The sequence below is a fragment of the Larimichthys crocea genome, chromosome XIX (genome assembly GCF_000972845.2).
Source record: "Larimichthys crocea isolate SSNF chromosome XIX, L_crocea_2.0, whole genome shotgun sequence".
NCBI classification, from domain to species: domain Eukaryota; kingdom Metazoa; phylum Chordata; class Actinopteri; family Sciaenidae; genus Larimichthys; species Larimichthys crocea.
The window spans coordinates 2023618-2038093 of record NC_040029.1 but is presented as its reverse complement, the minus strand read 5'-3'; the positions used below and the strand labels follow the sequence as shown (position 1 = coordinate 2038093).

Here is a 14476-nt window from a genome sequence, read left to right as displayed (position 1 = left end):
TGAGTTGTGATCTCGACCATAAAGCATGGCAGGGTTATTGCAGCACAATGACATATGGTGTCCTGGATAAAGGTTTGATAGACAAATAATGTAACAGCTTACGTTATCTACGGAGGATGTCTCACTGTTGACAGGGAGAATTTGTTCCAGGACATTAGATGAAGATAGACGTGCGTTTGGTGTTTCTTTACCCACAGATTTCATCTTAGTGAAGCATTTTTTTGCACTTTCGTGTTATGCGGTAATAGCGCCGCATTCACAGAGCTTAGATTTCGAGCCTTTGGTTCTTTTTGTCGTCAGCTTTCTCTGGCATTTCAAAATGAGGAATGTGCTGCCTGTCTTGTTAGCTCGTGGGGAAGGTGAATGCATCTGCACAGAGAGAACTCAGTAGGTGTTGTTGGGCTGTAAAATCATTTTATCACACTGTCGGGGAGACAAATGCAGCAAACCAAGATGATGGAAAATGCAAAACACAAAGTGTTAAATGATGAATTATAAATTAAGAACACCTAACCCGTCTCATGAAACATGAAAATTACAAGTAAATTATACGCTCAGAGAGTTCTGTAGGGTAAAAATGTATTGTTCGGGGTGGTCGGTAGCGTAGTGGGTTGGGCGGCCGCCCCGTGTGTGGAGGCTGCGGTCCTCGCTGCAGCTGGCCCCGGTTCGAGTCCTGCATCGGACGGCCATTTGCTGCGTGTCACTTCCCCTCTCTCTGCTTCCTGTCTGTCTTCGGCTGTCCTATCATTGAAGGCATAAAAAGGCCAAAAAAATAATCTAAAAAAAAAAGTAAAAAAGTACAAAACAGCATGTTAGCATAAAAATGCAAGTATTTATTAAAGCCACACAGGAAAAACTAATTCACACAATGGGGATTTGATGCATGAAGCATGCTAATGTGCTCTTAATGACAATGCTAACCTGCTGATCTTAAGTTAATATAACATTACAAAGTTTTTCACCACTTTAGCATGGTAGCATCCCAATATTAGCTAAACTAACTATAGCAAATGCTAAAGGGATGTTAATATTTTATATAAACATAAAGTGAAATTTGTGCTTAATGAAGGCTGTTATTACAATTCATCCAGATATGGATGTCTGCACTATATTTCATTGTAATCAGTCAAATTTTTGTCAAAACATTTAAAACTACAAATGTGAACCTCAAACAACAAACTGAACCATTTGTTTGATAAGTTATACTCACAGGTTAGACAAAGGTCTAACTTAACAAGCACTTTTTACAGCCTTAACCTTCAGTCATTTATATTTACATTTCAGGTGTTGGCACAGTTTCTCTGCAAGACAAACCAAAAGCATTTATTGTCTCTGGTTGACACACTGCTCTTTTGAGGTTTTGAAGTCATGGGTTCAAACCTTATGAGAGGTGTGTATTTTGAGGTCTCTGTCTAAAAGAAAGAGTGAAAACCCCAAAGACATTACCTTTAGCTATGTGAGCCAATAGCTCAACTTGGTAGAACGCTCCTTTGAGCTTCAGAAGTCATGGGTTTAGAGGAGTTCAAGGAGCGCTCTAGTGCAATGAGCTATTGGCTCACATAGCTCACAGAGGGTTCTTGGCAGTTTTCACTCCTTCTTTTGGACCAGACACCTCAAAAGTGTCTAATATCTGACAGGTTTCGAACCCATGACTTCTGAAGCTCAAAGGAGCGTTCTACCAAGTTGAGGTATTGGCTAACATAGACACGTCACATCTTTGTGGTTTTCACTCTCTCTTTTGGACAGAGACCTCAAAATCCACAGCTCTCATAAGGTTTGAACCCATGACTTCAGAACCTCAGACAAGCTCTCCACAATGAGCTATTGGCTCACATAGCTCACAGTAGGTTCTTGGCAGTTTTCACTCCGTCTTTTGGACAGTCACAGCTGTCATGCAGTCTTCCAGACATCATGTCTGTATGAGGTTTACAATGTGTCCACAGCATGAGTCAAAGGGTACCAAAGGAAGAGCAGTTGTCAGTCAGGCAGTGGGGATGTCACCACTTGTCTTGCTGACGATGGCCAGGTGGAGCATGGACCTGGCCTTCTTAAGCCAGTTTTCACAGTAAAAAATGCTGAGGAAGGCGCTCCTGAACTTATCGCCTGAAAAAGTGTACAGCGCCAGGTTAGAAAATGTGTTGAGTCCAGCCAGAGGTCTGGAGATAATATATGCTGCGTGCACAGTGCGTTCTAGCATACACCATGATTCTTCCGTCTTTCGAGTTTCAATCCGCAAAACACGCAAGATGTGATATGGCATGAAACACACCACGAACACCACTAGGATCAGTACGGTCACACGCCGTGCTCGTGTCCGACTTGGACTAGTTGTGTTCGGCCCCTTCGCCAATTGTTTCACGATGCCTATGTAACACATGAATACCACAACTAGAGGAAGTAGAAATCCGAGTACAGTGAGCATCCAACCATACCACCACACACCATCGGTGGATATGGCGCTGGCAAAGTCCAAGCAGTAGGTCTTGTTGCCGTGCGTGTCCAAAGATATCATTGTCAACATGGGTGTGATTTCAGCTGCAGCAATGACCCACACGGCTGAGCACGCAATTATACCCCAAATCTTCTGCTGCACCCGTGCTGCCATCAAAGGTTTGATCACAACCACATATCGGAAAACTGCGAGACACATCAGGAAAAGAATGCTCCCGTACAGGTTAAAATGAAAGCCAAAGCGCACAAAGCGGCACATGAAGTTGCCGAGCGTCCACGAATCGCCGTTGCTGTAGTAGTAGACCAGGAAGGGCAAGCTGAGGACGTAGAGGAGGTCGGTCACCGCCAGGTTGACCATGATAATGCTGCTGCTCTTCCAGGGACGCAGCTTCGTCGAATAGATGCCAATGGAGATGATGTTGCCCACCAGGCCCACGACGAAGATGATGGCGTAGGAGACTGGCAGGTAATAGCGTTTCACCACTCGGTCCACATTGGTGCAGTTGTGAAGTTCTCCGTAGTAGATGATGCTAGCCATGCCTAAGCCCTGTTGAGCATGAAAAGCAATTTTACAAACCATTCTTGAAAAATCTGAGAAATATTCGTGAGCTACAAACCTGGTACTTGATCATGATATTTTAGAGTTTGTCCTGGTAAACAATAAAAAGTTGTTGATGACTCTGCACACACACGGGAGTGCGTGTACTAATTTTGCATCCAATGAAATTCTCGGTTATGACGTCCTGTTTGATACAGTCTATGAGTGATTCTGAGGGTTGCTACACGCATCTATGGCCGGGCCTGACTGATTACTGTACAAAAGCCTAACCACTTGCTAACCGAATCTGCTGTTAGGAGGCAACAGAACTGGGCTCAGATGCTGGACCGGCCCAGGTTCAAGCACATCCCAACAGAGAATGCTACATTTCTCAGGTGATTAACGGACTTTAGGACTCAGCCCAGAGAGGCAAGGAGCCAGCTAGACACTGTTACATCCATGCATTGTGTAACACACACTCAATATCCATTAAAGGTCCCTTGTTATCTGCTGTGGGGAAGCAAACAGAATTCTGCCTACTGGTTCATGGGAACCTGTGTTTTTTGGACACTTGGGGGAAGTACAGGAAGGTGTAGAGATGGGTGTTGTTGATGACAAACAGTTGCCAATTTACAGAAACATTCAGAAATATACAGAAAGCACTGATGCAGAATTAATTTGGAGTCTGGCAAATATCCACCGTCACCCTCTTTTAAGCTTTGTTTTGGTCTCCACCATCTCCTGAGAAAAATATTTTGCCTTTTCGCCTGTTCTTCGCTCCACTGTTTTCACCAGCTAGTTGCTAATTTGTTGGTGTATTTTTAGTGTCAGTTTTCACTGGAAATAATTGCCTGCTCCGACCCCAATGAGAGCAGTTAGAATGACCCAAAGCATTAAAGCTGCGGGCGCTAAAACCGAAACAATAAGCTGCAAAGTGTTCTCGACAGAGCTGAAGGTAACTGCAGAGTCAGGTGATATTACTCTGTGGTTTCATCACTAAGAGTGACAACTTTCACATAACAAAGCCATTTGATTCATTCTTGAATGTAAAATTATTGAAGAGTGCAGCTTTAATGTTTTCAAATATGAATATGAATTTTTTTTGTGTGTGTGTGTGTGTGTGTGTGTGTAATGGATGTTTGGAGCTGGATGAGTCCATTCCTGTGAATTATTTCAATTTCCATTTCAAGTGCATACAGCATCCATGTTGTTAGCAGAGGAAAAAATAGGCTACGAGCAAATCATCATTCCCCTTTTCCCTCAGCTGTCATATCAATGTCATTGGCAATTACTGCTCGAGGAAGGATGGAGAAGGCGCAGATAGAAAGCCGTACGCGAGCAGACTAGGAAAGAAACAAACAATCAAGCAAACTCAGTGGGAAAGAAGCAAACTAAAATTTCTTCTCTCCTTGTCAACAGTCTGGTTTTTTGAAAGCCTCTGAGGATATGACAGCGCCTATGGCATCCCGGCTTTATGGCAGCTTCCTGTAATGCTGTCGGTGCAATCTGCTCTCATTATGGATGTGAGGAGATATGTGCGAGGTGTCATTTACACATCGCATGTACACTCAGATTTGATAGGCAGGAAGTTGCACTCATTAAAATGATTGTATTTTAAGTTTGGCGTAAAAACACAAACTCTGTAAATGCATATAAAAAGACAGTGATAAAGGTAAAGAGATGTCTCTACTCACTTTTAGCTACAGTGTCCTCATCAGTGCTCACCCCAAACATTCAGCGTCTCATGTCTGTTTTCACCATCCATCCCTCTGTCACGCCTCCTCCTCTTTTTCCTTCTTCTCTTCCAGTCTTCTACACCCAGGGGAAACTCCAGCATACTTTTGTTTGAAAGCCCACCGTTGTGTGCTTCACCTTCGTGCCATGTGCACCGACTTCCTGGTGTCATGCTTGAGCTGATAGAGCTCAAGGGTCACTTTAAACACATAGATCAGGTTTCAGGTGAATATGCAGAGAAAAGAGGTGAGACAGTAAGTCACGCAATACATTTCATGACTGATTAAACTTTCCCGTCTAGGCTTTTTGCTCAGAAAAAAAAAAAATCAAGTTTCTGTTGAGGTCTTTGTTATTTGTTTCGAAGAAGCATGTGATTACCTCAGTGTGACACCGCAGAGCTAAATTTGGCACAGACACACACTCTGGTTTCTGATTAAAGTAGTAGGGGAGTTTAGGGAGAATGTGGGAAATGAACGCTTAAATAACACTGTCATCTGTGAAAAGTGTTGTTACTTTTCAGACCTGTGATGTAATATTTCACACCATCAAACAAGTATCCAGACTCAGATTTATAGTTTTGAACAGCTGCCACATGAGCTCTGCGAGCGACTTGATTTGATTCCAAATTCTCTAATAATTATCGTCACTGAAACCTGCTGTGTTGTCCAGGGTACCTGTGAGGTCTGCCAACACGCTTTAGTGGCTCCCAGTGGCAGAATTTAATTGTTCTATAATCACTCAGTTACAGCGTTTGTGTTTCTGTTGTACAAACGTAAAATGAAAGTTAAAGTTGCATTATTAGATGACTGGAAATAACTGAGAAACATGAGCATTCTTTTTCATCTGCTGAGGTTCAATAATCGCTCTGCTTTTAACTCGGTTTTGGTCTCCACCAACTGTTATTTCTTATATAGGGAAATATCCGGCTCTTTAGCTACTTTGCTGTGCCTCAATTTGCTGCTGTAAATAAACTCACAATTAACTCTTATTTCTTATAACTTTTTTTTAAGTTAACAATGCACAAACGTGAGCCAGCTAACTACCTAATCAAGCTTTAGAGACTAGCAGCTATCTTGGTAATTCAGAGTTGGCCTCAATGGTCACCATTTTGGCTATGTAACAGAAGGGGCAAGTCCACTGCCCAGATAGCAAATATTTTGGCTGTATTATGGCATACATTTGGCATTTTTGGCTTTCTTTTGGCATTAATAAAGCCTTTTGGCTTAACTGTGGTATGATTAGGGTTATCCATAATAGATAAGGAGGCGCCAGCAATATATGGCTGAGTTAAGGCATGTTTATGGCATGCCAGAAGATTGGGCGCGAGCGGGAACAGCTGATTTGGGGCTCTTCTGGGACATTTATGGCTATATTTTGGAAGTCCACGGTTTGTTTTGGGTGAATTTTGGCTCCCTTTTGGTATGATTTTGGCTTTCCATTTATGGCCCAGACATCCACCCATAACTTTGCCAAAATGAAAGCCAGATTTGGGCCAAAGAGAAGCCAAAAGATTTTTGCTATCTGGGTGGTATTGGAGAAAATAGCGGTCGGGGAAGCTACTGAAGCTGAAGTGGTTGCTGTCAATAAACAATGTAACGTTTTAAATTTACATTTGTCAGTCAAATATTGGCACTAAAGTACAAAGTGTACTACATAGTACTAAGGGAAGTGTCTGTAGCTGCACAGCAGATGTTCAACTTTGGTTTCTTTCAACATTTTTAAAAGTTCCACAACTTCCTCTGTTCCAACAACATTCACTCGCCACTTGAATGGACGTCTTCTTTCAGCTGAACTGGCACTAATTTCTACGAGGGTTTCCACTTCGACTGATATTTCGGCTTATTTCGGTGCTTGAAGTTTAACTGACTGATCAACAGTTTCACTTTTCGATTGATATTTCAGCCTCACTGTAGTGCTTTAAATCGCTTCATTCCACTCACATTGACACTTCAACTTATTGCAGCCCTTCCAAAAACTGCCATTTCATCTTCTCTCAGGTACTATATTTCAACTGCACAAAACACTCCTTTTTCTAGGTCGAGTTCCAGCACAGTTAGATTTCCAGTCGCACAGACAGTTAAATTGCTCTTACCCTAATTATTCATTTTAACTGTTAATGAGTGTAATGGCACGTTTTCCGTCTCCTTTACAGCTGCAGAGCACAGGCGCAAACCATTCAAACTATCTATTTAAATATGGTGTAAAATATTTCAGCTCCTATTTTTTTTTCTTCAATTTTCTTCTTCAATGTGTAAGTGTGAAGTATGAAAACTGTGATTCAGTGAGTGGGAACTGCATCGACTTACCAGTTTTGCTTCTAACCCATGTGTTGACACACATGTGAACACATGTGACGTGTGTTTGAAGATCACTACGCTGTGTTTACATGTTAACAGTTCACTGGCCATTAACTCTGTTCCACTTCCTTGTTTACCTGAAAGTACCAACTACACAAATACACATTTTTCCTCAGCCGCTCTCAACGTGTTGAGCCGATCAGTGAAATGTCACTTTTCTGCTGATCACACAGAATAAATAAAAAAACAGTAAGAGAAACTGAAGTTTACAAATGTTTATTTTACAAAAGAAGAGCTAGAAATGATGTAAACAGAGCTTTAAAGATCTAAACCGTGGCTTCTTTTTTTTTTTCGCCTTCTAAACTGTAGGGATGGTGCAGTCTTTGAAGAGGCAGCAGAACCGAGTGTTTATAGTACAGATAAAAATCGTCTGAGTTCAGAGAAAAATTAATGTCAAAGATCAACTCGACACACAGAAATCCCGAGTGCAGAGGATGAGACGCCTCAGAGGCAGCTCGCTGGGGGAGGAAGGGGGAGTCAGGAGGTGGAGTTGGGCGGGTGGGGGGAGTTCTGTCTACAGTTTGGGCATCCTGGCAGCGTTGAGGCGCATGGACACACAGGAAGAGCCGGCAGCGTAACGCATCTCCCTCAGCATGCCGCTCCACTGCTTCTTATCCTCCTCGTACCTAACAAGGAGAGGACAGATCTCAGACACAGCGGTAACCAATGACAACGTAGACATCTCGGTTCCATAATTTGAGACGACTTACTGCCAGACGTCTGTGACCTCTGTGGGAGCCACCTCCTTGTTCTCCATCTGAACCATGGTGAAGCCGCCCACGGCGTACAGGGCGCCGCCGTTGCTCAACAGGTTGACAGAGCTCCTCTCCTGGGGAAACTCTGTGAAGAGCTCCCACCTGAAGAGAAACGACATTAGGATAAGGTCACATGCAAGATGGAGTGCTCATTTTGACGCATTGTGTGTCAAACTTCAGTCCTTTTAATGAGTTTGAGATAACTGAGGTGTAGGATAGCATATGGAGGCCCAAAGAGTTCAATACGAATATATAAGTTATGTAAAATGTATGTGAAATAAAAAATTACCAGTTAGCACTTGTTAGCTAGAGTAACAAAGTCATTCTGAATCAGACTAGAGCAGGGGTCTTCAACCTTTTTCAGCCCAAGGACCCCTTGGACAAGAGATTACCAGAACAGGGACCCCCCACATGTTAATTATTATATTTATTCACCTGTTTATTTCATAATGTCTCGTTTATTTACAGTACTTAATATTGACCACTTTGGGCCTCCATAGTAGGTGATCGTTCTGAGATTACTGTTTATGTAAATGTCAAAAACAGTGAGCGCTGTGGGTGTTTATGGGAAATGTATTCCTCAACTAAAAAGGCAAACTAAGTTCAAACAGTCATACTTGTTTGTTGTGAAGTCATAAGCTTCACACGCGGCAATGAGGCCTTCCTCGTTGACTCCACCAGCAACCACGATCTTGCCGTTGTGGACGGTGGCTCCGAACATGGATCTGGGAGTCTTCATGGCGGCCATCTCCCTCCACTCCGACTGCTTGTGGTTGTACGAAAACATCTTGTTGAGGGCTTTGCTGTGGAGACGCAGGGAGGAAGATGATGGTGGCATTTTGTATGTCAACATGATTGTTATGAAAAGCACATTTTTATATTAAAAACACAAGAAACACACAACTGTATGCCTAAGAAATGAGTTGCTTTGCATCTATGATGATCTGTGTTTGTTTTCCCTCAAACGCTCAGACTAAAAGGTGATGAAAATGTCACCTCGCGTCTTCATCATTTCTGCTTAGTTTACTAATGGAGCGACAGTGTGTGCGGTCAGCATGAAGCCTTCATCAGACCAGTACTGAGTTCTCTTTTTAAAGGACACAGCATCCAATCGACAATCAGCAGGAAAACAGTTACACCTGTGAGGAGAAGAGACGCTCCACATGGCCAAACAAAAAGAAGAAGAAAATAAAAGGAGACTGAAAATAAAGTGAATAAAAAGGGGAAAAATACTTAATACTTAATAAATAAAACAAATAGCTGCTAGAACTAAGAAAGAAATTAGAATGGATGAAACAGGGAAAACAAAAAAAGTGAGTATTTTATCTTTTAAATATATTTTATTTTTCTATATTAGATTCTATTCACACCAGTTTGGTGTTCAGATTGGGCCTGTTTAAAGGTCAATATGTAGAATGAGACAGTTTCATAGCAACAACACCTCATCTGGAAGAATACCGGATGCAGCTGGTTGAAAATGAAATTCATGATATTGTCTGCCTTGAATGCATTTACAAGATGATTCATCACACATCAGGTAAAACAGTAGAGTCGAAGATGAGGACTGGTCGTGGTTTTATTGGCGCACGTTTATGTGGTTTCCCTGGAGACAATTTGGTCGTCAGATGAGGAATATTATATGAGATATATAAACACCAGAATGTCCATTTCTAAGAAATATGAATGGTTGGAGAGGTTCTAACGTGATTTTGGACATCTTTTAGTTAAGATTGTAGTAAAAACTGGAGCATCCTAAATGTAAAATATTTTTCTCTGAAATATGTACATATTTTTATACCTATATACTTGCTGATATGTTGTTTTGTGTATGTAACAGTATACGAGGATATGTAGTCTGTCTATAATTGTCTCTGTTCATATAATTTATAGTTATTTCTTCTTTAAGACGGCAAAATCTTGCTTTTTGGAGCTTCTCTTTGTCTCGCAGGTTGAATTAATTTCCTGCTAATTGTTAGTTGCACGGTGTGTGTCTTCTGCAAACTCTGCCGAAGCCTTTCACACCTTCTTTCTTTGAGATCAGTGCACAATCATGCCTGTTTCCTCTTGATTAGCTGCAATCACTGACTGATCAGTGTATTATTAGATACAGTATGAAGTAAATCCAGAAGCTTTGCAGGCTGCGGACACAGTTTAGATTACAGTGTGTGTGTTCTGTTCACTGATTTGCTCTTCGGCAGAGAAAATAAGCACACACATTACTATCAGTGTCTCATTCAGGAGATGTACAGATCAGTATTTTCCATTATTGTAACATATTGGACAGTTCAGCACTGGAGCAGTGTAATTGTTGTCTATGACGTACTGTGCTGCCCTGTAGTCTGCCAGAATGATAGACCACAAGCAGCTGCAGCTCCTAGCGTGAGGTCTCACACACACACACACACACACACACACACACACACGCTCGTTTACTCACTTGTCATCTGTCTTTCCACCAATGCAGTAGACCATTCCTTTGTGGGAGATGACAGCATGGCCGTGGATCTTCAGAGGAAGCTTTTTGGTCTCACTCCACCTCATCTTGCTTGAAGGATTAACATTGAAGTGATAGTTTAATTTATGACATTTTATTATAGTTACTGTGTTCCAGTGGATTTGTTACTGATCTTCAGAAGTTTAATTGTTTCACGTGTGATTTCCCATGTGGCAAAATCAATCTGGGTTTGTGTTACGTAAATAAGTTAAACATCCCGACTCTAAATCCCTGAAAAAACAGCTCTGTAATTATTGAAAGGAACAACCACATCTGATTAGGAAGGTCAGATTGCATTAATTGTACGTAAACAGCACGTGTTCCTTTTGTCAATGTGTAAAAGAAGCAGTTTTGTTCATTTCCTGAAGTTAATTGTCACCTGAAAACTACACAAAAGGTGAGAAACGGGGCGAGAAACAAAAAAAAGAAAAATGTGTGTGTTATTAAAGTGAATAATTTCACTAACTCGACGTCGTAGCACATCACAGAATCCAGCGACTCGTTGGTCTGGAGGTCTTTTCCAGCCACGGCGAACAGCAGGTTCTCGCTCTCTCCGATGTTGAAGAGGCATCTTGGAGAAGGCATGGGCGGCAGGGCGACCCAGTCCGATGTGAGCGGATCCAACTGTGGAGAAAAATGTACATTAGGACACTCGCCTTCTTTGTACCCATTAGCTCATGAACAGAATGAATCATCATACTGTATGGTATCCACATATCGATTATGCTGTAAAATATAGGTATTTAAAGCCTGTATCATTTCCTTCAGTGTCTGCGTTGTTTAGGCCGAATGGCCAACCTGGGAAACATAATCCATCGATTGATTGTGGAGGGATTTAGGAAAAACTGTATCTCAGTCGTTCTTGTGGTTACAGAGCCTCTTGAAAAATTGCTTTAAATCTCTGTTCCATTTTCTATGCTTTATTTGTGGTTTGAGGTTTTCTTGTACTTGAAATGAAGTACAAAAGGAGGAGTGGCTGAGCTAAAACACAGCCTGAGAGGGCCAGCTTGTGATCTAATGCTAAGACCACAGACCTTTAAAGACAAACACTGTTTTATAAAGAATGCTTGGGCATGTTGGGAAATGCGCTTATTTGTTTTCTTGCTGAGGCTTACATGAAAAGACTGATACCACTCTCATGTCTGTCAAATAAATATAAAAGCAAGTGGGCAGCCCATTAGCTTAGATTAACATAAAGACTGGAGGCAGGAGGATGCAGCTAGTGTGGCTATGTAGACCAAAATTCCACCTACCAGCACAACTAAAGCTCACAAATTAAGACACGCTAAGATGTGACACAGACAGATCTTCTCGGCTAAGATTCGGCAAGGACGTGAATGCGGATATGTCAAAGAATTTCTTTAAACAATTCATTTTCAGTATCAAATGAAAGACAAACTTAGTTACCAAGTAGACGTAACATTGCAGGGGTACGTCTTTGTTTTCCTCGTCCACAAACAGTCCTCCGATGATGTACAGCTGGTTCCTCTGTGACACCAGGCTGACGTGGTTGCGTGGCACCTGCTCCGACATGGCCGCCAGGAAGCACTCATTTTCGTTGACATCGTACGCCACGGCCGCCGTATCATTGATCATCAGGATGAACTCGCGTGTGTGCATGCCATGTCTGCGGCTGTCATTCAGAAAACCGGGGAATGGGTTGTCCTCCTCCTCACCTTCCCCCTCCTCTCCCCCCGTCTTCTTGGGTATCTCTGGAAGTTTCCCCTTGAAGGCATCCCTGATGACCTGGATGGTCTTCTGGAGCTCTGGGTCGGCCTTGATGATCTCGTCGGTCTCCACCCTGTCTTTGAAGTACTTCTCTGGCAGCAGGCGGAAGCGGATGCAGTTGAAAGCATCCTTCAGGATCTTGGTGCGCTCCTTGTCATGACGGACCCAGGCCATGACCGCCTCGAACACCAGCTCCTCCCTCTCCACATTCAGCGAGTCTCCACCGATGATGGCGAACAATTCATGGGCTGCGAGCTTGAGGAACTCCTCATCCTTGTAGAGGAGCTCGAAACGATCGGCGATGAAGTTGCGTGCAGCCACAGCGAGCCTGGGGCAGTTGAGGACCAGGCCCATCCTGAAAATGGCCATGCAGTTGCTCAGGGACAGCTTTTTCTGAAGGTAGTTGACGCACACCGTGAAGACAGAAGGGATCTGGAATCGGTTCGCCACAGCAATAATATCCTGTACATTGTCATCGGTGAGGTCAATCTCAGCCGAGTAGAGGTACTGGACGATCATGTCCAGGATGGAAGGGTTGACATCGTCCAGGACAACCTCCTTGGTGTTCTCCACTTCCTTCCCGTCCTCCGTGAAGAAGATCTCCCTGAAGTAAGGGCTGCAGGCAGCCATGATCAGCCGGTGACAGGGGAAGCTGCGGTCGCCCACCTTCAGGGTGCAGTCCACAAACTTGTTCTCATTCAGCAGCTCCTTCAGCCCGTCCTGGAGCAGGGTGCTTTGAAACAGGCGCAGCTCCTCCTTGATGGCGTTGGGGTCCATGGCGTGTCAGGAGGGGGAAACAACAGGCGAACAAAGGGGGTCTATGAGGAAGAGGAAGGAGTCGGCGGCCACAGGTCCTTTTGGCAGTCGGTCCTGGCTAGAAAAGGCAGGGCAGGGGAAAAGTTCCCAGTGTGAAGACCCTGCAACTTAATCCCACCCCACCCTAAATATAGCTCCATCTGCCTGAGCTCCGGTGGAATCTGACTGGGCCAAATCACAGTGCAAGCACAGGCCTCGGCTCGAGCAGCTGCTGTCACAGACTGAAAGAAGCAACTGGCTGGCTCAGGCTGTGGGATATGCCACCATGATTCAGCTCCCAAAGTGTCATGTGGCCGACTGACAGTGGAGACAATGCTGTCAAAGGCCTCGAATAGCTCGCCTCAAGTTGTACGTGTGACGGGGAGGATATTTAGAGATGTCGCTGTCATACTCAAAAATATATTCTCTTGACTTTTGACCGATGGTGCTCTCGTTTCTACCTGATATCATCCATTAATAGAATTTAATATTATATTCAGATACAGCAAGACAATTAGTATAGATAATTATAATGATAGATAAAATAATTGTAGCCATACTAGAGAGTTTTTTTTTGTTTTTATTCTTATAATAATAGTTTGTGTCTTAACACGCTACTTTTGCCACAGTCCCTCACATCACTTCACAATCTCCTCACAGCATGTCACGATGTGAGTTTTTTGAAGGACACTAAAGCATCCTGCTAAAAATGGAGCAGACAGGTTTGGGTGCAGCAGCTGTGCGCACAAACAGGTGAGAGCCACACACACAAGCTGCTCTGTCCACCAATCAGCATGCCTCCCCCCTCCCCCCCCTGTGGGGGTGTATTATTGTCCAGCTGCTTTGGTTGTGTGTCGGTCTTTGCGACTGTGTCGGAGTGTGTTTCCTCTGCAGTTAAAACACACACACACACAAACACAGATCACTGACATTTTCAAATCTATACTCACTTAGGCATCAATTTGCTCACGAAATGTTAAAACTGGCAATTAAAGAAGGCCATTACCGACGTGTCCCGATCAACACAATCTTACGCTGTTAAGTCTTATTTCTGTGGTCTGATAGTGTGAGAAGTGTGTAGAGTTAGGTAACATTTCTCCCGTGGGCAGCACTAAAGATAGATCAGACTACGCCACTTGTCGAGGAGTGCCTAACTTGTAATTTAAGGAGAAGGGGAGAGGAGATTCTGCGTAAGAAAGCTCTGTCACTTTCCATAAAGCCACAGCTAGACGAATAAAGCAAAGTCTTAAAAACATGTTTGGCACATATGGGTTCATTTTTGGTGAGTATTTAGGGACTGTGTCAAAATGCTGTCCCCAGAGTTATTCCTATTGAACCCTCGCTCCCAATATGTTCAATAATAACAACATTACTTTAACTAGAGTGCAACTAGTCCAGCCCTGTATGATATTCAAATCTGCAACCGCTCTATATATATATCTCTATGACAACTGACCTATCTCACAATGTCAACGAAAACGGAAAAATAACTTCCCGCCCCGTGCTACACCCATCCACCAAGTTTCATAACAATAAGTTTTTCTTTAATCCTGCTAATGAACAAACGGCATTGAAAACATTACCTCATTACCAAAGATTGCCTCTCTTTTAACCTTTAATTAAT

General features: G+C 43.0%; 2 protein-coding genes across 2 annotated transcripts; both read right to left on the bottom strand.

Annotated features, from left to right (window-relative positions):
- Positions 1–1771: 1771 nt before the first annotated feature.
- Positions 1772–5342, bottom strand: LOC113748331 (2-oxoglutarate receptor 1). Its single transcript, XM_027291762.1, has 2 exons — positions 4684–5342; positions 1772–2998 (listed from the first exon to the last, which is right to left on the bottom strand). Exon 2 carries the CDS (start codon positions 2987–2989, stop codon positions 1982–1984), a length of 1008 nt encoding a protein of 335 aa, XP_027147563.1. The 5' UTR covers positions 2990–2998; positions 4684–5342; the 3' UTR covers positions 1772–1981.
- Positions 5343–7280: 1938 nt separating this feature from the next.
- On the bottom strand, positions 7281–12971 carry LOC113748356 (kelch-like protein 41b). The gene is made up of 6 exons (XM_027291862.1): positions 11737–12971; positions 10796–10953; positions 10273–10380; positions 8453–8638; positions 7791–7937; positions 7281–7706 (listed from the first exon to the last, which is right to left on the bottom strand). The coding sequence occupies exons 1-6, from the start codon at positions 12832–12834 to the stop codon at positions 7595–7597; spliced, it is 1809 nt and encodes a 602-aa protein (XP_027147663.1). The 5' UTR covers positions 12835–12971; the 3' UTR covers positions 7281–7594.
- Between the last annotated feature and the right edge of the window lie 1505 nt (positions 12972–14476).

Bases quoted from the DNA above. Each gene is read 5' to 3' on its own strand.
- LOC113748331 (XM_027291762.1), bottom strand. From the start codon at position 2,989: ATGGCTAGCATCATCTACTACGGAGAACTTCACAACTGCACCAATGTG.
- LOC113748356 (XM_027291862.1), bottom strand. From the start codon at position 12,834: ATGGACCCCAACGCCATCAAGGAGGAGCTGCGCCTGTTTCAAAGCACC. The intron at 10,381-10,795 runs GTTAGTGAAATT...TAATCCTTCAAG, and splicing joins GTGATGTGCTACGACGTCGA to CAAGATGAGGTGGAGTGAGA. The intron at 7,707-7,790 runs GTAAGTCGTCTC...TCTCCTTGTTAG, and splicing joins GAGGTCACAGACGTCTGGCA to GTACGAGGAGGATAAGAAGC.